This window comes from Tachysurus fulvidraco, chromosome 4 (assembly GCF_022655615.1).
Source record: "Tachysurus fulvidraco isolate hzauxx_2018 chromosome 4, HZAU_PFXX_2.0, whole genome shotgun sequence".
Taxonomy (NCBI): domain Eukaryota; kingdom Metazoa; phylum Chordata; class Actinopteri; order Siluriformes; family Bagridae; genus Tachysurus; species Tachysurus fulvidraco.
This window is the reverse complement of record NC_062521.1, coordinates 5467981-5488734: the sequence shown is the minus strand read 5'-3', so window position 1 is coordinate 5488734 and position 20754 is coordinate 5467981. Positions and strand designations below refer to the sequence as shown.

The 20754-nt window shown below is 37.8% G+C and overlaps 2 protein-coding genes across 4 annotated transcripts in view; one reads left to right on the top strand and one right to left on the bottom strand.

Annotated features, from left to right (window-relative positions):
* Positions 1–11068, bottom strand: part of myom2b (myomesin 2b) — a 29665-nt gene extending 18597 nt beyond the window's left edge. The window contains exons 1-14 of the mRNA XM_027165699.2: positions 10935–11068; positions 9867–9976; positions 9387–9444; positions 9057–9211; positions 8584–8670; positions 7061–7149; positions 6029–6079; positions 5646–5810; positions 5073–5234; positions 4061–4202; positions 2822–3021; positions 2668–2721; positions 1277–1404; positions 626–809 (exon numbers count right to left, since the gene is read on the bottom strand). Coding sequence (XP_027021500.2) covers positions 626–809; positions 1277–1404; positions 2668–2721; positions 2822–3021; positions 4061–4202; positions 5073–5234; positions 5646–5810; positions 6029–6079; positions 7061–7149; positions 8584–8670; positions 9057–9211; positions 9387–9444; positions 9867–9952 — 1561 coding nt within the window. The 5' untranslated portion in view covers positions 9953–9976; positions 10935–11068. The remainder of the gene's footprint in view (positions 1–625; positions 810–1276; positions 1405–2667; positions 2722–2821; positions 3022–4060; positions 4203–5072; positions 5235–5645; positions 5811–6028; positions 6080–7060; positions 7150–8583; positions 8671–9056; positions 9212–9386; positions 9445–9866; positions 9977–10934) is intronic.
* Positions 11069–12709: 1641 nt separating this feature from the next.
* rnaset2 (ribonuclease T2) lies at positions 12710–17675 on the top strand. 3 transcript variants are annotated; one of them, XM_047812264.1, is made up of 10 exons: positions 12710–12943; positions 14159–14254; positions 14366–14420; positions 14923–14972; positions 15060–15117; positions 15445–15509; positions 15595–15708; positions 15821–15866; positions 16296–16370; positions 16466–17675. In XM_047812264.1, exons 2-10 carry the CDS (start codon positions 14187–14189, stop codon positions 16676–16678), a joined length of 744 nt encoding a protein of 247 aa, XP_047668220.1. In that variant the 5' UTR covers positions 12710–12943; positions 14159–14186; the 3' UTR covers positions 16679–17675. The 3 variants fall into 3 exon arrangements, with proteins under 3 accessions (XP_047668220.1, XP_027021503.2, XP_047668221.1); XM_027165702.2 differs by having other exon boundaries at positions 12710–13152; XM_047812265.1 differs by lacking the exons at positions 12710–12943; positions 14159–14254 and having other exon boundaries at positions 14393–14447.
* The last annotated feature ends 3079 nt before the right edge of the window (positions 17676–20754 follow it).

The window sequence follows — 20754 nt, the reverse complement described above, 5'->3', positions numbered from 1 at the left end:
GGATGAATTCCTGGAGGTTTACTGCAGGGTTTTCCACTGACACCACCACACTTTTCCTGCTATTTTATTGCAATCATTTTCTCTGAAACTCAGAGAAAGCTATTTTATGACAGCATGATTAATATAGAACGATTGGGTATGTTTAATGATTAAATAAAATATTTGTGCTCATAATGCATGATCCCATCACACATAGCAATATCATTTTTTACAGCTCACAGGGTGGCTTTATTTTGTACATATTCTTAAAATGTATTCTTGGCTTGCTGACTTAGATTTTAGATTTGAACGCAAATGTAAAATAGATTAATTTTATATACATATCCTCCTAATTATTGTCAATATAATGACAAAAAAAACAAACACCACACACATACTTGACCATCCTCTTTGTGGCAGGTATGAGGATTGTAACAACATATGAAAGACATTTAAGAGAAAAAACAATCGTAATAGAACCATTGACCATTGCTTGATATTCAATAGAACAATAATTTAATGATATTTTGGTCTGAAAATAACATTACAGTGAAGTAAATATAAATATATTCTTATATTCAGCCAAATGCTGTAAATGTAAATGTATTTTGAATTGGAAAATAAAGCATTTTGTTCAAGTTCTTACCACGCAGTTCTTGGGTTTTGATGGGTGCGGTGGGCTTGGAGGGCTCACTGGTGCCGTACAGGTTGGCTGAGAGTATGCGGAACAGATACTCCTTCCCTTCAGCCAGGTTGAAGACGGCGTAGCGCGGTGAACGCACTGGCACTTGAGTGTTCACCCTCTGCCAGGAGTTACTGCCAGCCAGAGTCTAAGCCGTTGAAAAGCACTCCATTACTTCACCCAGCTGTGTCAGCTGACAATCAAACAACTTTTACAGTAATTCTAGTTTCTCAATTCACAAATTTAAAAAGCACGGTTAATTACAACTGTCCTTAAAGCGTTAACATCAGCAGTGAAAGTGATTTGAAAGTGAGGGAAGGAAGGAAGAAAGGGGGGTTTCTGAGCTTCATGGAGTAGAGAGTGAGATTAAAATTGAGTATGTGTTTTTATCGCTCTTTGCCAGCAACATCTTCCATCCAGAGATTAAAGCAATCCATCAAAAAGCACTCCATGACTTCACATAGCAATGCCAGCTAGCAATCGAGAAATGCTTACACTAAACCGCGCCTCCTTGTTTATGTGTATAAACGGATACTTAATTATAAATAAGAGTAAAGTGATATGGACGAACTGCTCTTCAAACAGGTGATCTGTCAGACGCTGAGGTGTACCAACCTTCTCGATGTAGTACCACATAGGGGCCTTGCCGTGGTACTCCGGGGGGGTCCAGCTGAGCACGATATATGTTCGATCAGTCTCAGAGGCGTAGACTTTGGATGGAGCTCCAGGAGCTACTCCCTCAGCTTCATGAAAATCACATCAAACAGAATTACTGCGTGCACCAAAACAGCATGATTCACATTCAATCCTTTTCTCACACCCAGACACACACACGCATAAACACCTCTCAGGAAACATCGCCGTGTCATCGGTTCTGCTTTCAAAAGATAGGATTACACCATTAAAATGAGCTCAGTGTCTGCAATATTGGTGGAAACACCCACGCGAACACACACATGCTCCTGACACCAGTTGATGTGTTAATTCCAGTCTGAAAAAGCACCACAGATGGTCAGACACTCCTTTCATGATGGAATTCTCATCAAAAAGTAATCAGCACCTCTCGAACGGGAGCCAATTTTGACCTGCGTAATTAGTGTAATTTGCAACAACAACAAAAAACAACATAAAACCAAAAGAGAACTAGCGAAAATGAAGCAAAAGGTGACCGAGCAAAAAGTTTAATTGTACATGCAAAAAATAATATAAGTAGTGCTGATCAGAAGAATCCAAAACACAGAAAAGAGACATGTAGATTTAGGAAACATTTGAATATTTGTAGCTCTGTTTTTTTCCTGTATTTTAATCATTGCTAAAATACTGAAATAACCTATTAATCAATGAACTGCTTCCTTTAACGTATATTATTGTACATTTGTTGACTTGTTTAAATAAAACTGATGGAGTAAACAGTGTCAGAATATAAGATTTGTACTGTATCTATATTCTTTGGACACGTCATTAGGAACACCTGAACAGCTGCTCATTCGTGTAAGACTGGTAAAACATATCAGGTTAGGTGAGTTTGTGCCCACTGTGACATCAGGGTCTTGTTTTTGATTGACAGCAGTAGACTATGATGTCATCAACATTTATATTGTGCATCCTACCCATCAGTGCAAACCAGTCTGCTCATCCTTCTCTGTCTCTCTTTCTATAATAAGGTGTTTGTTTGTTTTTTCTTCTTTTCTGCACCATTCTTTATAAACTATAAACACTGTTTCGTGTGAAAGTCCCAGGATATCAGGCTCTGAAATATTTAACCCAACTCATTGAGTATTAATGACCAAGTCACAAAGTCAGTGCAGAGATTTTTCTCATTCTGTGAAGGTTAACTGAAGGTCTCATCCTGTATCTGCATGATTTCATGCATTGCGCTAATGCCATGTGATTAGCTGGTAAGAGAACTGAATAGAAGTGCAGCTGTACAGCTGTTCCTAATAAAGAGGTCAGTCTGTGTAGAGCTGTATATCAAAGAATTGAAGGAATATGTGAATCCAGACTACCTTCAAGGTCGTCATGATAGGTAACAACGGCAAGTTTTCCACCGAGCCTTGTAGCTGTTCAAACACAAATTGAGAATAAATACAAACTGACACACAACGATGAATGATATTATTTATAATTAATGGATTTAGCTGTTGTTGGTTTTTTTTTTACCATGAAGTCTCTCAAACTCAGTCGGATCCACAGCAGCGATGGGTTCAGACATTCTAGAAGGTCTGCTGATGCCACGCGCATTAACGGCACGCACACGGAAGTAATAGGAGTGACTCTCGAACAGCCCAGACACGGGGTATTTACAGATCTTAATGGGAGATTCATTACACTGTACCCAGTCCTCCGTGCCGACCTCACATCTGTCACGGAGTTCAAGCAGAGACAAGAAATTATTTTTCTAAAAGCATCTATTATCTCGCCATACAATTAAAAAATCTAATACTTACAGCCTATTATTAAAATGTGTGAGTGTTTAAGACAAATAGCGCTTGTTCCATTTACTGCCTTCAGAAAAAAATCCATTATGATTTTACGATCACGATGACTGTATAAAATCGAGATTTCTAGCCCAACAAAGTATATACTGAGGAAAACTCTAAATGTTTCTATGTCTCTGCCTCGTTCTGATAGATAGATAGATAGATAGATAGATAGATAGATAGATAGATAGATAGATAGATAGATAGATAGATAGATAGATAGATAGATAGATAGATAGATAGATAGATAGATAGATAGATGTAATCAAAATGGCCTATTTTCAAAATATATGGACTTTTATAGCTTCTAGGTTGATGATGCAAACAAGGCTGTTCGTGAATGACTTATGATTGATGCATAGTCTGACTAAACAAAACACACTATTGCTTAAAAGGTCTTATTTGAAGATCTGGCTTGCTGTTTATAGCTTAGTCAGACATCAGATTTGGAAAACAAAGAAATACAATATATATATATATATATATATATATATATATATATATATATTGGTTTTAGCCATAAATAAATCAATAATCTTAAAAAAAAAAAAAAGTTAATATATTGAAATGAATAAACAAACAAAAAAAAATAAATATACATAAATAAACTTAAAATATACTTAAATAAACATAGATTTTTTTTTACTGCTAAACTGTGAAGCCATGAATGAAGATCCGCTCCTAATTCATTCGATTTTAATTATGTTTCTATGCCAAATGATAGCTACCTTATAAAGCAATGTGTAGGACATTTTAAGGGAATTAAAAAGAAATTCAAAAACTTTGGAATCCCCAATCAACTAATATAATTTTATATATATGTGAATGATGAGATCTCCTTAATGCCCTCCTACACAACAGAGTTTAGTTCAGTTAGTTAGTCCAGAGAGTAATTGGACATATCAGCCCGTTCTGTCACCTATCAACGAAGTATCCAATGATGGGGCCCTCAGTGGTCGTGTTGGGCGGCTTCCAGGACACAATGACGTAATCTCTGTTTGCATCATGGATCTTAATGTCCATGGGGGCTCCAGGGGCCTGAGGAACTGGAGGGGGACCATCTGTAAAAGAATCACGACTTTATGGAATGCTCTATAATACCAGCTCTTGTTACTGTGTTTCCATTAATATAGCCAGCTGAATAATCATGTCATTATTAAATATAGCATTAAAACACTCCAGAACAGGGCATTTTTGACAAAAAAGTGTATTAGATAAGATGGACAACCGCTGATTATGCAGAACATCAGCTTTTCCCGTTAGGGTTCGCCACAGCGAATCATCCGTTTCCACCTAACTCTATCCTCGGCATAATCTAATCTCGCACCAATTACCTTCATGTCCTCTTTTAACACATCCACATGTTTCCTCTTTGTCCTTCCTCTTGACCTCTTACCTGGTAGTTCCATCTCCAACATCCTTCTACCAATAAAACCATCTCCCTCCTCAAACCATCTCAATCTAGCCTCTTTGACCTTGTCCCCAAACCAGCCAACCTGAGCGTCCCTCTGACGTGCTCATTCCTAATCCTGTCCATCCTCGTCACTCCTAAAGAGAATCTCAACATCCTAATCTCTGCTACAGTACCTCCATCTCCAAAGTATGTAGTGATAAGTAAAAAGTACAGCTTGGTATATACCTCAGAGGATGGATGTAATTTCAGGCCCAAATGTTAAAAGTGTATTTTTTATCGTTGTTTATCACAGTGGTTATTCCAAATCTCAGAAATGCTTCTTTTCATCCTTTTTATCTCATTCATTCATGCATCTTCGCTTCACAGAATTTCTTGAAGACCTTTCTGTGTAGAAATACTAATGAGCAGCAAGACCTTTGTGTCAGCTTGAAGGTTAAAAATGTTTACTTTCCTCCTAATGCAAGATTGAAGGAATTAATTGTCCCCTTTTGTTGAGTTCAGAGATTTTATTTTTTACCTTTCACATAGACGTAAGCCCTGTGCACCGCGTCACCTCCTTTGGTCACCATGCGCAGGGTATAAAGACCCTCGTCATCTTTGGCAAGGTGAGTCAGAGTGAGCTTAGCGACGCCTCCCCCAGACTCCATTTTCACCCACTTCGACTCCTTCAGGCGGTCCTCTGTACGTTTTAAGAGACACAGTTCAGAATGGTAGCTGTTTTGTTCCCTCCAGTGTAAATGAAAAAGTCTTCCTATCGAAAATGTAATTGAATCATGTTTTTGAGAACAAGAAGGTTAGGATTAATACTGTGAGTTACAAAATGGAGAAATATCTCAAGGTCTGCGCCTCAGATGTGTCATTAAAAAACTACACATTAATAAAATGTATATAAAATCCGACGGGCTCTAAGCTGATGAACGCATGTTAAAGATTGTAGACACATCATATTAGTCACCTATTCTCAAAGCATATTATCAAGCCAATTCAGTAAGGTGAATGTATTTAAGGAGTTATTCTACATATTCTACATTTCTAAATGTGTGTGAACTGTGTGGTAAGCAGTATGTTGTATGATTTATGTCTCATTTACCATCTCTGTACCACTTGGCTTCAGGCTGTAAGTTGGCAAGATTGGGGCTTATAGTCATCTTACAGGACAGAGTCACACAGTCTTCCTCTTTACCGAACACCACATCAAACGTCTCCAAAAAGGTGATGTTGATCTTTGTATATTTAATCTCAGGTAAAATTGCAACTGAAGGAAAACAAAAGAAAGCTTTTTTAAAAGAATCACGATAATAATGTAGAATAAGAATTGTGGTAATATTCCAGGATCATATAAATGTGCCCATACTGGGACAATACTGGGTGAACAACATAAGTATGTCTATAAAAAGCATACGGACAATAAATGCTTATTGTGGATCTACAATATCATAAAAAGTTATTTAAAAAAAAATCTTTTAGACTTACATTCATAAGGCATCCAAGAAAAAGGGCAGATTTTCTCCTCATCTTTGCTCCCTATACAATGTGCACAACAAAGCATTCCCAATTACTGAGATAATGTAAAACAGAATTAATACAGAAATTGTATTTAAATTAAACAACTGATGTAGAGTATATGCACTAATAAGAGTCATCTAATCAGATTGGGCTATTATTTTTTCCCCATTTAATAAACACTCTAATATGCAGTTTGTACATGATCTATCCAGGACCTCTTCTCTCCAGACCACCAGAGGGCGCCATCCACTAAATAATAACCCCACTTCCTTTCTATGATTTCTTATTTCCTGTTGTATTCCAGTTAAGAATAATGTGAGGAATAACGCTGTGTTTAGACTTGCTTTATCCTCTCTTGTTTCGTCTAGATCTTAATCTTGTTCTTTTACCTTTGCTGTTTTGGGGGATTTCCACCCTGCTTAGTATCTCGACATTGGTCTTAGATTGTGTTTTAGGTCTGTTTCTGTTTTTCTGAACCCCTGACTTTTTTTTTCTCACTTTGTGCCCTTGTCCCAATCCTTTCTCTGTTTACGTCTGGCAAAAACTCCTACAACTAGCTGGATGACCTGGGTACTGACCACTGACCATTCGCTGCTTCATTCATGAGCATTTAAAAATGTAGTTTGAGAACAAATTGAGAAGTGCATAGAAACTACAATACAAAACCCCTCAAAAAACAGCTATGGATGTATCACACAGCCCTTCAATTACACCTCCATGTTAGCAAAGGTCCCCCTGAATACCAAAGGACTTTTTTCTCCAAACTCTCTTTGCGAAGTCTTGCCAATTCCCCATGAGCCCTGTTATTTCTCTAACTGCTTTGACCTTTCTTTAAATTATTCTGTAGTGTGTTTATATTTTATCCTTAACACTTTTCACAGAACTGAAGTAGTTTTATATGTTTGATGGAGGTGAGGCAGCTGTGGGAATAAAAGACTTGATTGTTCCTACTGTATTGGCTGTATGTTATTCTGATAGCTTGTTTAAAGACGTACTCACTCTTGACAATCACTGCAGCCTGAGAGGAGGCCTGGCCGTGAGTGTTAACGGCGACGGCCGTGTACTGAGCAGTATCGTCGATCGAACACCTGCACAAATAACACACACACACACACACACACACACACACACACACACACACACACACACACACACACACACACACACACATGCATTCACTGCTGAATACTGTCCATCTTTCTGCAGGAATCACCCCAAACTCAGATCAATACACAGAATCAATACAATCTTCAATCTCATTCGACTTGTTAATCAAACAATAAAAGCTGCCAGTGCTGCACAATGTCTGCTTTCATCAGATTTCCACCATGGTAATTTCCTAATTGACAACTGGACAGAGTGGAAAATTCTCTCTAGTCTATAATACACACAGTATGCTTCTTTTGATCTAGAAGGAAGTCAGCACGTTAAGCTTCATGCTATAAAGTGCTGTTTACGAGCAAGGTTAAGAACAGATAACATTTTTACATGCTGCTTAAGTATTTAATATAGATCTGTAGATACAATCAGCCAGGACAAAAGAGAAAATAACAGAAACAGAATGATATGAATGGCAGGGACCTGGTCAGCAGTGTGGCATAAATGGTACTAAGGAACGATTCACGGTAATGTGACCTTCACCTCAATGCTGCTATTTTAATGTGCGCTCAACTTCCTTGCAGCAGCAATACGAATGCTTCTCCTAATGGAACGTGAAAAGGTTTTTGGAAAAATGTGGACTGCTGATGTCGTTAATAAGGAATGTTACTCCTTATATATATATATATAGTACCTGTGTAAGAACAGGGCTTTGAGATAGCAGTAACCTTGTCCTGATTTTCGATTGGCCGATTTTATGGGGGAAATAAATAAATTAAATTAAATCTCATATGTAAAAAGTGATTTTGAAGTAAGGGCCTGTGTAGACGTTATAGTGATACTGATTAGGGACAGAGAATGTGATCCTGAACTCTTTAAGGTGCTGGAAGGTCGCATGACGCTGAGCTCAGCACTTGGTATGAACAGCTGAGGGGAGCTCAAGACATGTTAAGGCTAAATCGGGATAAAAGTTCTCACACACACACACACACACACACACACACACACACACACACACACACACACACACACACACACACACACACACACACCACCATCTTCCTTTTGTGGAGCAGGGGGGCGCAGTGTGCAATCAAAATGGCTCATATTCGCTATAATATGATGAAAATATGTCAACTTGTCCTACAACTTTAACCTGATAAAGAATTCTGTGAGGATCTGATCCTTAAAAAAATCTTAATCTGAGGCATCTGAGATTTTTGAGAAATGTAATTCCTGGATAATGATAAACTATAGAATGTAATGTGATGTAATGTGAGTCAAAGAGACTGGATAAGTAGTAAATCTCTTACTTACTAGAGATATCAGAAACACTGCTTATTATTCAAGCAATATGTATAACACCGTTTCTTTGCGATTTAACATTGAATCTGTGACAGAATCCACACTAATGCCTTAATTACTTGATGATGTTCAGGCAGTGAATTCCAGCGCTGGTTTCCACAAAGTATTTTCCGGAAGAAATGTCGATCAGGGCATCATCCTTGAACCTGATAAAATCAGAACAAAGAGTAAAAAAACAGGATGATTGATGACTTTAATGGAGTCGTTCTAGACGTTTTCATGCTAGTCTCGGCTTGTTTCAGCTTCACACGTCTGTCAGTCTGATTCAAGGTGTGCAGCAGATTTCCTTGCTACCTTTGGCTTTATATTAAGTACTGTACGTTTTTCAGACACACACTAGTCCTGCATTGTGACTGATTTTCAGTTAATGTTGGTCATTCTGAGGTCACTATAAAACACTATGTCAGGTGCACCATTGATTTCTGGTATTTTGCTGAAAATTTAATCCAGGTTAAAAGATTATTATTATTTTTCAATTTTAGTAAATGATTACAAAGAATAAAATGTGTTTGAATCTTTAAAAGGGACTAACCATTTAACCTGTGGGCTGGGGTAGCCTTCCACGGTGCAGAACAGCTTCACGGGAGTGTTTTCAAACACAGTGTGTGATCTGAGCCTCACCAGGAACTTCGGGCCCCTGATCATGGATGATTCACGGATGTACTTTTCTGGAATCTTCCTCTGCACCTGTCAGAAAGACAAAAGACTGTTTCATAAGCTTGTTGCACACACACCTCGTTTCAAGCCTGAGATTATGGAACACATTACACAAGATCTTGGTAAATAAATTCTTCCAAGCCAACGTTAACCTGTTAAACTCTCTGATTAATTTTTTTGCTGTTTAATGATAAATAAACCTCACCACATTTTGGATATTCTTCCCGGTTTTGTATTCATATCTCACTTCTTCGACTTCAGAGCTGAAACACACAGACGTTCATATCCCTTACAAACGACACACACTCGCACACACTTAAATCCATCTGCTAATGAATATACAAAGAGAAATATATTCTATTGTCTATTGTGAACTGTAAGATTGAAATACACTTGTTTTCTATTGATTCAAAGCCTTCACTGTCTGATGTCTATGCTAACGCTTCAGTTAATTCTAATATTCTACCCATATTTTTCTGCCATTCACTTGATAAAATCTGCCGAAAATGAAAACCAGAATGATAAATATAACTTCTAGATGGTAAAACTGTATAATGTGCGTGTGAGTGTGTTTCCAATAACACTTAATAGATCCGTCTGAAGTTTTGGCGGCTGACAGGAATGATGAGGGTGGAGATCTTTTGTTGTGAAGTTTATACAAAGTCCACTATGCACAGAAACTTACCTGGAGTATTCCTTGACCACATATCTGGACTGCTTACTGTGATAGTCATGAGTGAAGTGCTTGTGTCTGGCGATGGCTGTAGCCATGTTCAACTATACCGGAAAAGGGACCTATGAAGTAATGAAGAAATACGAGAAATAAGAGAGAAAATAGAGAGAGAGAGAGAGAGAGAGAGAGAGAGAGAGAGAGAGAGAGAGAGAGAGAGAGAGAGACTAAATTATGGGATGTAGTAGAGAAAAAACTCCCATGATCAAGGCTTTTTAAAGGATGATGTGTGTTTAAGATAAAGGAATACACATGAAGTTATTTTTATCACTTATGATATTACTGATGCTAATTGTGTGTTTAACATACACATATTTGGTAAACAGCTTCAGGGAACCATTCAGAGACCATAGACACCGTTTCATATGTATGATATTAGAATAATCAGAAGCAGAGCCTGTCAAATGTGTAATATAATTCCAAGCCTCGAAAATGATGAAACTATGGGCATTGATCTTGAGCCTGAAATATTAAACATACCGTTTCATTTGTAGAATATTTTATATATGCACCAGAAAGACACTCGTCAAAGTGACACACCCAAAATGTCAAATCCTTCACACTTGACCTCCTTACATGCTTGAGGAACCGAATCTCAAACAAAGACTTTAAAACTGCACAAAACATAGGACAGGACATACAGAGAAAGATTATACAATTCTGCAAATTCCTGGTACTGCTTGCACTTCCTAAACTGCCAGATCATGCACCTCTTCCCTTTTTGCATGACACGTATGAATAATAACTGTATCATGATCCGTCAGCCACAAAGCTAAAAATATAAAAACAGCTTAATAGGTCCAATCAGGCTATCCTATTCCATCACCATCATCATCATTATTATAATGATCAACATCATTATAATAATGATGATCACTGTCATTAACGTTCATTTAGGCACCCAAGCACAGAAAGCATTTCCAAGATGCAGTTTCAGAACACAGACTCGTGCATTAATCAAGTGTTTTCTAGTGTCAATAAAATGTAGAAACGTTCAGTGAAGGGCACACTTTACACACTTACCCAGGCAGAGTGCAGAGCAGCGCTTAACACACACACACACACATCAGACTCAACTCGCCTGGGAGTCAGTGGCTGATGAAAACAAAACTCATCATGCCCCCACAAGGAGCTCGCAACCTTCCTGTACACCATTTATGGACACGCAACAAGATTATATATAGCATTTAAACTCACATCCCACCATCATTTCTGCAAGAGAGAGGCTTATGTCTTAAAGGACAGTGTATTGTAATGATAAGTGTTACCCAGTGTGTAAGGATGGATATGGATTAGTAATGTGTTGCTTCGATGGAGTTTAGGCCTGGACTGATTATTCTGGAATCTGACTATATATAGAACAATTCAATAATAATTAAAGGATCTAATATTTGTTGTTTAATATTTATTATAGCTTATTTTTACCTCCAATGTTTTTTTGTTTTTTTTTAAAAACTAGTTCCTTTAACATTGCAGTCTTACAGTGTTTTCTGAGACGTCTGAGACGGCCTTGTAAAGATCGTGATACAGCCGAGCTCTATTTTTAACAGCAGATTAAGTTTACAGTCAGGACAACACAGTTTACAGTGAGGATGATGGATCTGGAGGGAAACACTCCCAGAAACATTGTACTACACAGGAGCTTGAGGCTTAACTTAAGGCCGTACAGTCAGCTCCAGGTTCATGGGTATCCATGGTAAATATGATAGTAAGTGATTCTGTGGTTGTTTAAGCACTTTGGGTGGATTTGGATGTGTTTTGGATCATTCTCATACTAGAAGAAACCCTACATGCCAGATTTTTGTCATTATTTAAAATCTCCTGGTACTACATGGAGTACCAGTATCCTAATGGCTCCATATCACAGATCATTCATAAGGGGGATTGGATTCTGTGTGTGGAGAGAGAGAGAGAGAGAGAGAGAGAGAGAGAGAGAGAGAGAGAGAGAGAGAGAGAGAGAGAGTGTGTGTGTGTGAGAGAGAGAGTGAGTGAGAGAGAGAGAGTGTGTGTGAGTGAGAGAGAGAGAGAGAGAGAGAGAGAGTGTGAGTGAGAGAGTGTGTGTTTGAGAGAGAGTGAGTGAGAGAGAGAGAGAGAGAGAGAGAGAGAGTGTGTGTGAGTGAGAGAGAGAGAGAGAGAGTGTGAGTGAGTGAGAGAGAGAGAGAGAGAGAGAGTGAGTGTGTGTGAGTGAGAGAGAGAGAGAGAGAGAGAGTGAGTGTGTGTGAGTGAGAGAGAGAGAGAGAGTGTGTGTGAGAGAGAGTGTGTGAGTGTGTGTCCTATTTGAATCATGACGTCAACAGTGACTGTTTAATGGTTCCTGAACCCTCAGGGGAACTTGGATACAAAAGTTACATTATAAACTGAAACACGCACAAGATCTACGACTGTCTACCACAAAACAAATGTAAAAAACCGTACAACTGCACTTGCACTTCCTTATGAGCCATTCTTGCCCCCGCTAATATGGCGGGAGGACTGACGTATTAGCATCAGCGGCAAACACGGTGGTTAAAAAGCGAAGTCACGTGTGAAGATTCAGCATATCACGTGGTCCGGGGTACACTACAATGTTGCCAGATTGGGTTGTAAACCTGTCATTTAAATAATAATGTTTTTAAAATAACAATCAGCTGATTCGTTATTGTTTTATAGACATCCTTACTTATATATATTACCATATCAGCATATTAATATCTCTTTTAATCTTTAATATATATTGTTTAAAAAAAAGTAGGAATAAAAATATAAAGTAACCCGGTTTTTAGTCGACCTGGAGTATGTCTTATTACAGTGTTTATTTCCATCTGGCAACCCAATCTCTGTACACTTCACTCGACGTAAACATGTTTCTAATCGAACCTTAGCTAGCTATAAACATGACCCATAATTGCATTTGGAGAGGTTAAGTAGTGCTGACTCGCTATTTTTTATTTTTTTTTGTATGTTTAAGCTGTCGAGGAAGCACTTTTACAAACGTTACATTTACCTCAAAACAAACGTCACACCGGTTGACTCGTTATTACAGGGAGAAACGGGTGAATTTGTCTTTGTTCTCACTTCCTTTAGGCGGTTATTTCTATTAAACGTTATTATTTTCACTTTTTTCATTTCGTTTAGTTTTATATGATCACTTGTGTCGTATCGATAACTAAGCTCCAACAAGAACCGATTGGTAAAAGAATCGGTTCTTTTTGAACTATCCGTTTTATGGGATTTAAGAGATTCGATTCTGAATCAATAACAGGTAGGTGTTCAGGTTACTACCCCAAAGTTTACTTTCTTGTACCAGCACATCACCACAATTAACCACTAAATACTTTTTTGTTGTTGTTGTTGTTTCTTGTCATTATGGAACATGTCATACTTTTTATCTGTTTATGATTACATTTAACAATTTGATCCCAACAATTATTCCTTTTGTTTCTCTGTCTCTTTCTTTGGGTTTCAAGAAAAAAGATTGTTATTATGATTATTATGTTATAATTATAATCATAATTATATAATGTTAAATATATTATGTTATGTTATATGTTATGTACGATTATGTACTCGTCTAACAACAAGTCAAAAAAGCAGGTTTTATTCTTATTGGGTTTACACACATGTACTGTTTTATCACTTGACATGAAGCCATTTGTCATTTCAGTCATGTAACATTTGTTCTTGGACAAAGATCACACTGTAAAAGTCTTCTGTGCCGAATAATGATGGATAAATGAACACACATAGCACAATAAATCATCCTGGTACAAACCCCAGCTATAAAATGCAGTCAGATATACCGAAGTATACCCAAAATGTACAATTTGGTCAATACAGATGACAAAACTTTAGGTTCTGGTTGACGGTGCAGCTTGCTCGATGTCAAAGAACCAACCAGAAAGTTACCAAAGGAATCAAACGAATGAAGTGATTCATAACGTCTTGTCCATGGTGTCACTATTTGGTTGAAGTATCTGGGGAAACTATTAATATTTGTAAGGCATTATTACATCCACAGCCTGTTTGCTTGTTCGAGAAGCATTTGAAAAGAAAAGAAAAAACACTTCAGAGAGGGGTGATAACTTATTGTTTTTTACTTTGTGCGTATTCTTCCATTTATCAAAAGAAAAAAGAGGAAAAAACGTTCAGTTTGAGGAACCTCAGCAACAATAGCCTTGCTCTTTAAACTGTAGCTCCTTCTGGAAGCTCCGCAATCATCACTTTAACTCGTTAAAGACTGCGTCCTTGTCTTTGTCTTTGTTTTTCAGACCAGCCTGGGTTAATCGTTGAAGAAGGATGAAGTCACATGTCATCATCCTGTGTCTTGGATTTGCCTTCATGATATCAGTCCATAGCACTCCTAGGTAAGCTTATACCTCATAATCAAGCTTAAAAAGTAGTCTTTTTTTTTTTAAAGACTTCATTGAGTTAATCAATATTTAGTAATGTTTTGAATTGGTTTGTGCTTATTTTAGGAAAGAATGGACCAAACTCATCCTGACTCACCACTGGCCAAAAACATTTTGCATCGTAAGAAACTGAATCAGTTCTACATCTGTATGTTTACTCATTCTGTTCTACTGTTCATGATGAAGATGATTATCATTTATATTAGACTCTCACTTCATCTCTCTCTTATAAATGCCATATACTCTCTCCATCTCTCTCTCTCTCTCTCGCTATTCCTTCCTATCAATCTTCCTCTCACTCTTTCTGACTTTCTGACACGCTCTATCCGGTTATTCTGTCCAGTATATGTGCCGAGATCACCACTCATAATCATTTAATATCACAGCTAGTCTTCTGAGCTTCTCCCAAATTGGTGTAATTTAAATCAGACCTGTCCTGAGATGCACAGCCCTGTGTATTTCATACATTATGTGGAAGCTCATACAAGACAAGTTAGTTCCTGTTATTGTTGCCGTTGTAGCAGCTGTAAACGGTCGTTCTCTTTAGTCTAGTTTCCTCTCATATATCACGCTGTTATAGTATTTTGTTATCATGCTGTTATAGAATGCTTCTGTGTTTATAGATGGAAAAATGCACTGCCAATTTTAGTTACTGGACCCTGCATGGATTATGGTACGTTCAGCATCCTTTTATTTTATTGCCCATATTTTATTTTATTTTCCAAGAACTGTTCAGATGAATAAAATGTCTTGTGCACAGGCCTAACACCGGCGCCGACTGTAACGCATCCTGGCATTTTAATGCAAGCTTGATTGAGGTAAGGATGTGGGAAAGTGTGTGTCAGGGTGGATGTGTATAGAAATATATTTGTGTGTGTGTATGTGAGGTGAATCACAGAATTTATTTGCATACTGCATACTTCTAGCTTTGGGTGGAAATGGGATATAGAAAATTGATGTTTATGTTCTGGTGCAAGGGGGCATAACTAGAGTTTTGTAATCTGTGCCGTTGCTGGCGGGATCTGTATATCATTATAAATCTGGCACAGACATTATATTTACAGCACCTGTAGGCCATTTTTGCCGTTTATATACCTGTTCACCTTCATACAGCCCACCACTGCTTGCCTACATTTGCTTTTCAGGACCTGCTACCAGAAATGAAGACGTACTGGCCAGATCTTCTTAAACCTCAATCTACAATATTCTGGTACAATCTGTGCCCTTTTATATATAAGTGAAATTATTTGACTATTCTGCCTTTATTTTAATGGACTTTCTGTCTGGTCTTTTAGGAAGCATGAATGGACAAAGCATGGGACATGTGCGGCACAAGAAGAAGCCATGGACTCTGAGCACAAATACTTTAGCAAAGCCCTGGAACTTTACCACAAGCTTGACCTTAATGGGTGAGAGAAAGTTTATAGACTTCAAAATACACGGATTTATTAATTAATTTAAGTGATTGTGTGCATACATGATTGCTTAATTCATCATTTCCTTTTCTTTTTTTGGCTTTAGTGTTTTAAAGAAGAGCAGTATTGTTCCCTCTGAAAACTACTACAAGGTAAATTGCCATGACTTGTGTGTTAATAATGTGAATGCTGAAGTGTTATTTATTTTATGATATAGCTGCTTTGGCTGTAGAAATCGACTGAGTTTATTAAGTTCATTAATGTTTTGTCAGATGAGCTCCATTCATAGCTCAGTGATCTGCTTAGATAAACAACTTTATGTAATGACCGCAGCATATAATTCAGTTCCCAGAATTCAACGAGTAAGTGCCGTGACCTCAGTACATTTCACTTCCAGTGTTTTGTTCTTTGTATGACTTTTAATGTGCATACTGCATAAAAAAAGAGTCTCACACATGAGGAACTGCTGACTCGTTGGTCTCGTTAGTCAGATGACCACATCGTGCCATTTTAATGATCAGCTGTGGTTTTTAATCACGCGTGACGAGGGATAACTCTTACTTTTCTGACCTTTTAATTAGTTATCAGATGTGAACGGAAGCATCATCAGTGCATTTGGAGCACACCCAAAAATTCAGTGTGTTTCCCACGAAAAGGTAGGAATCAGAATGGATTTAATCTGGGATTACTCTGTATTCTCTACTGATCAGTATAGCACTGTATAGTTTTTTATTTTTTTTATTTATTTAAGGAAAGCGAGTTCCAGATCCTGGGCCAGATAGAGATCTGTTTGGACAAGCAGTTTCAGCTTGTCGACTGTGAAAATAGCAAGGAGGAGCTTCAGAGCAGAGACGAAGGCGAGATCATCTTTAACACCAACCCAGGATTCATTGTGTGCGACAACTCCATGCCGGTCTACTATCCTCCTCTCGGAGGCACGCTGCTGACGCCAAGCTTTCTTTAAGCTGTCGGGGTTTGCAAAAGTCGATGTGGTGCAATCAGATACGCTGTAATCTTTATTCCTGTTTGTGCTTGTTGAATTTGATCTTTTTGAAAGAACAGGTTGTACTTGACATCCTTTTTTTTAAATGTTTTCAAGACCGACCTCACGATATACTTGTGACCACTTGTGTCCTCCAGACACAGCCTATAGACCCAATTCCTGTGCATTCACCTTTAGGCCACTGGAGGGCACCACCTACACTGTCCATAACTCAAACAAGCAGAAACGGGATTATGATTCTATGTAATCATTATGTAAAAATTTGATATGTACTCATTTCACTGAGGTACTATGAAGATGTGGGTCATACAAATTTTTTTTCTTTACAGATTAAGGACTGAATATGTGAATGATTTATAGCTTCATCGTTATATCCGATGTTAACAACGACAAACCCTTTAAAAACCGGTCCATTAAACGCATATGAAGTGGCTCATTTTATACAAGAACACAGTCTTTAAGGGAACATTAACATATCAGCTACAGCGATTCCCTTTATCTGGTAAAGCTGTTGAGCCTTACAGGCAGTCATTAAGCTCAGAAGGTAAAACCCTTAACCCACTGAAGTTTAATATGATCCAACTGCCTTATTGTAGATAATTGATTAGAATCTTATATTTGTTTTTTTGGATGTTTATGAGCTCAGTTTTATCCAGGGTAGTGGACTTTGCTTCAAATGGAAAAAAAAAAGATAAACGTGTCGAGTGAGTTATTATTTCTGTTTATGAGGTCGTGTTATTACGTTATTTTGGTGTGAAGAGGGTTGTTTAACAGCCGTGCTGAGCAGAGAAACGGAATATCAGGGCAGAAGGGGAACAAAAACAGGACTTGTAAGTGGGGAGAAAAAAAAGATTCCTTTCTTTGAAATAAGTAATAAATCATCCTGCTCAAAGTGTCCGATAGATCACTGTTCACATGGCAGCACTCTAATCTTAAGGAAAATAAAACGGGTTCTGGATTTTCTTTCTCTCTTTCTTTCCTTCACTCGGGTTCTTCTCTCTCTTATCTCTCCCTCAGTCCTTTCCTTCTTTGGCTTTACAAACAGGTTTAAGTTTTAGTAACGTAACATGTTTTGAGGGAACTGATCAGCCATGTTGGGTTTTTAGAGAATATATTTCTAAGATTTTTGAAAGGTTTAGATGTTTGATAACTATTTTACTTTGAAAACCATAAAACCTGCAATATACTGCAAATCCTGGTAACTTCGACTAAATCCCCTGCCATTAACCCAGTAACAATAAGACAATCCTTAACAGATTTTCTGACTAATCTTTTAGTGAACTAGAAAATAGTATGAAAGCATCCAAACATCCCTGCATGTAAGGACATGGAAAATCAGTCCATTCTGGATGGCCCCTGCTTTCTTTACTGAATAGCAATTATCAGGAAATTGCTAGCCTAAAAAATATGAACGTCTTTTACTTGAAGATGCGCAAGTTGAATCTGACCGTGTCATTAGACATAATTTGTCCTTGATTATACCTGCATGCAGTCAGAGCTGCTTTTGTGTGTCTGTTGTCCAAGTGTCTCTGTGTGACAGAAATTGCTAGTGACAGAGAGAAGGGAGTAAAAGGAGAAGAAGAAAAAAGATCCATAGTCTGTGGCAGACAGATTGAATTAAGCAGCAGGATTCCTGACACTTCCTGAAATGTCTGATGGATTACTGTCAATATGGCCAGAAGCAGAGCTGCGACTATGTAGAGGAACAGTTCATATACTGTAGTCTATGGAGTGACGGAGAACCCTGAGTCGTCCATATCACCTCTGTCACTCGCTTAGCGTTTACTCAACTTACATAAAAGCTAATATTAGTAAATATACTAACATTATAAGCAAGGAATAAGGCAAGACTCTTCTCTGTTCTGTCACTGAGGTGGTGGGATGAACTTCCCCCCAAATGTCCGAAAGCTACGTCACTGGCTGTCTTCAAACTGTGCGCGCGCGCGCGCACACACACACACACACACACACACACGCACGCACACACGCACCCCCCCCCCAACCCCCCCCCCCCCCCCAACCCTTACAACTCAGTTGTGGGGTTTAGCTGTTGTTGGGTCAGGTATGAGGGTTAAATTGGGTTGATAATAGGCAACTCGACATGCTGGAAACAGGCATTAATCTTTGTCAAGATTAATATTCTGGAATATTCCACTGTTGAGTGGGAAGCAGAAAAAGTCTGAGCTAAAAGAAATCAGCTTCAGCTGCAAGTATTAAAGGTTTATGTAGACATTTGACATTTTATTCTTTTAAAAATAGATTCTGTAGTCGTTATGAAGGCTGTAACATGTAGTTTGGCTTGATACTGATATCCAGGGTTGGTCTGTTGACAAAAAAGTATGCTAACCAGCATCTTTTGAAAGAAAATGTTAGCTTTGTGAAATCAATACAAACAACATTTAATAGACTGGATTCAATCGGTACATAATTATTTTGTACTATCTATTAGCATCACTTCTAGTCAGTTGCTGAACTGTATTTCTTTGGAAATATGTTTCTGTCCCTGATTCTTTTCTACAACTAAAATCCACGTGTTCATCCATGTTAAGATGATGTGTTAAATGTATTTCGTAGCTCACACTGACATATCAGGACTCACATGACATGTCTGACATGACACTTCCTCATCAGTTTTCTTGTACTTACTGCCATTAAACCCAGAAAGTGTGTGAAATGAAGTTGCAGCCTAGCACCTGCTGCTAACGCTTTGTCATCGGTCTCAGCAGTAGCATTTCCTTAACACTCTACTTTTAATTCTCACTTTGTATGGTGTTAGATGGCTGAGTGGTGCATCCTGCAAAAGAAAAAGTCTCTCTTCATTTATAGCATGTTCTTTGAAACCTTTACATTTAAAACTAAGATAATGTTTTGGAACACAATTCCTTAATAATAGGTTTCTTCTTAGCAGTAGCACATTAACACTAACATGTTAGAAGGCACCGGATACTGATTCAGTGTCAAGTGTTAAGTTCAATTTAATTCAATTCGATTTGATTCAAATTTATTTTTGTAGCTATTCTGAATGAAGTTCTGAGCCGGTGTTTCTGTTCCTGTAGCTAGTCTCTGGTCCGATGAAACAAATACCTCTAACATCACCCCCACAATATTTCACTAAATTAAATATTGTCACTTTTATCCAAAAATGTAATCTCTATATATGATTTTATTCTCAGACTATTTAAGACTTTTTTTTTTTTTTTTTTTTTTTTTAGCTTTTTAGCAACATTTTAAAAGTATTTTATTTCACAACAGCATGCTTGATTAAAGTGATTTCACTAACATCATTCTGCACTGGCCTACTTAAAACCCTAAACCAGTTTGATAGAAGAAGCAGGTTCCCAGTGCCGGTACTGGAGAATCTGTCTTGGACATGTTGCTGTTTACCTGAATCATGCTAAATTGTCTACACCAACTGGACTTTTGGTTGGAATCCACCCAGGTGGAAGGGGCTGGAATAACTCTGACTTAGCCCCCTGGATTATGAATCAAGTCTGCACAGGAAGATGAGCTAGAACAGGTCCTGGATTTAGTCTGACTCCAACCCCTGGATTTTTAGTTTGATTAAACGTTTACGTAGGTCGAAGGAGCTAAATCAGGTACCTGCTCTATTTTTTATCTTCGGTCATTAGTACACCTGATGATTTGATTAGACTCTGTCCAGAAAGAGCAGCTTGATCATGTCCAATTCCATGCCTTGGATTTTTCATTTTTATTTGAGTCCACTCATGTAGATTTAGCTGGATCAGGTCAGATGCCACCTTCTGACCTTTAGCTTCAAGTCCCAGATACGAGGAGTTGAAATGTCACCTTCTTGTCTTCTGGTTGTTGTCTGTCCAGTTAAGACCAGATTAGATCTGACTTCTTCTCTGAACTTTTGGTCCTGCAGTTAGAGCTACATTTTTGATGAGCAAGACTAATTCATGCATTTTTAATGTTTTCATAATACAAATATTACAAAACCATTTCTGTCCTGAGTGGCATAAATCCAAAATGAATTAAACTCCTTCTATCACTGTTTATTTTTGTTGTTTATTTAT

Bases quoted from the DNA above. Each gene is read 5' to 3' on its own strand.
- rnaset2 (XM_047812264.1), top strand. From the start codon at position 14,187: ATGAAGTCACATGTCATCATCCTGTGTCTTGGATTTGCCTTCATGATA. The intron at 15,709-15,820 runs GTGAGAGAAAGT...TTTTGGCTTTAG, and splicing joins CACAAGCTTGACCTTAATGG to TGTTTTAAAGAAGAGCAGTA. The intron at 15,867-16,295 runs GTAAATTGCCAT...CCTTTTAATTAG, and splicing joins CCTCTGAAAACTACTACAAG to TTATCAGATGTGAACGGAAG.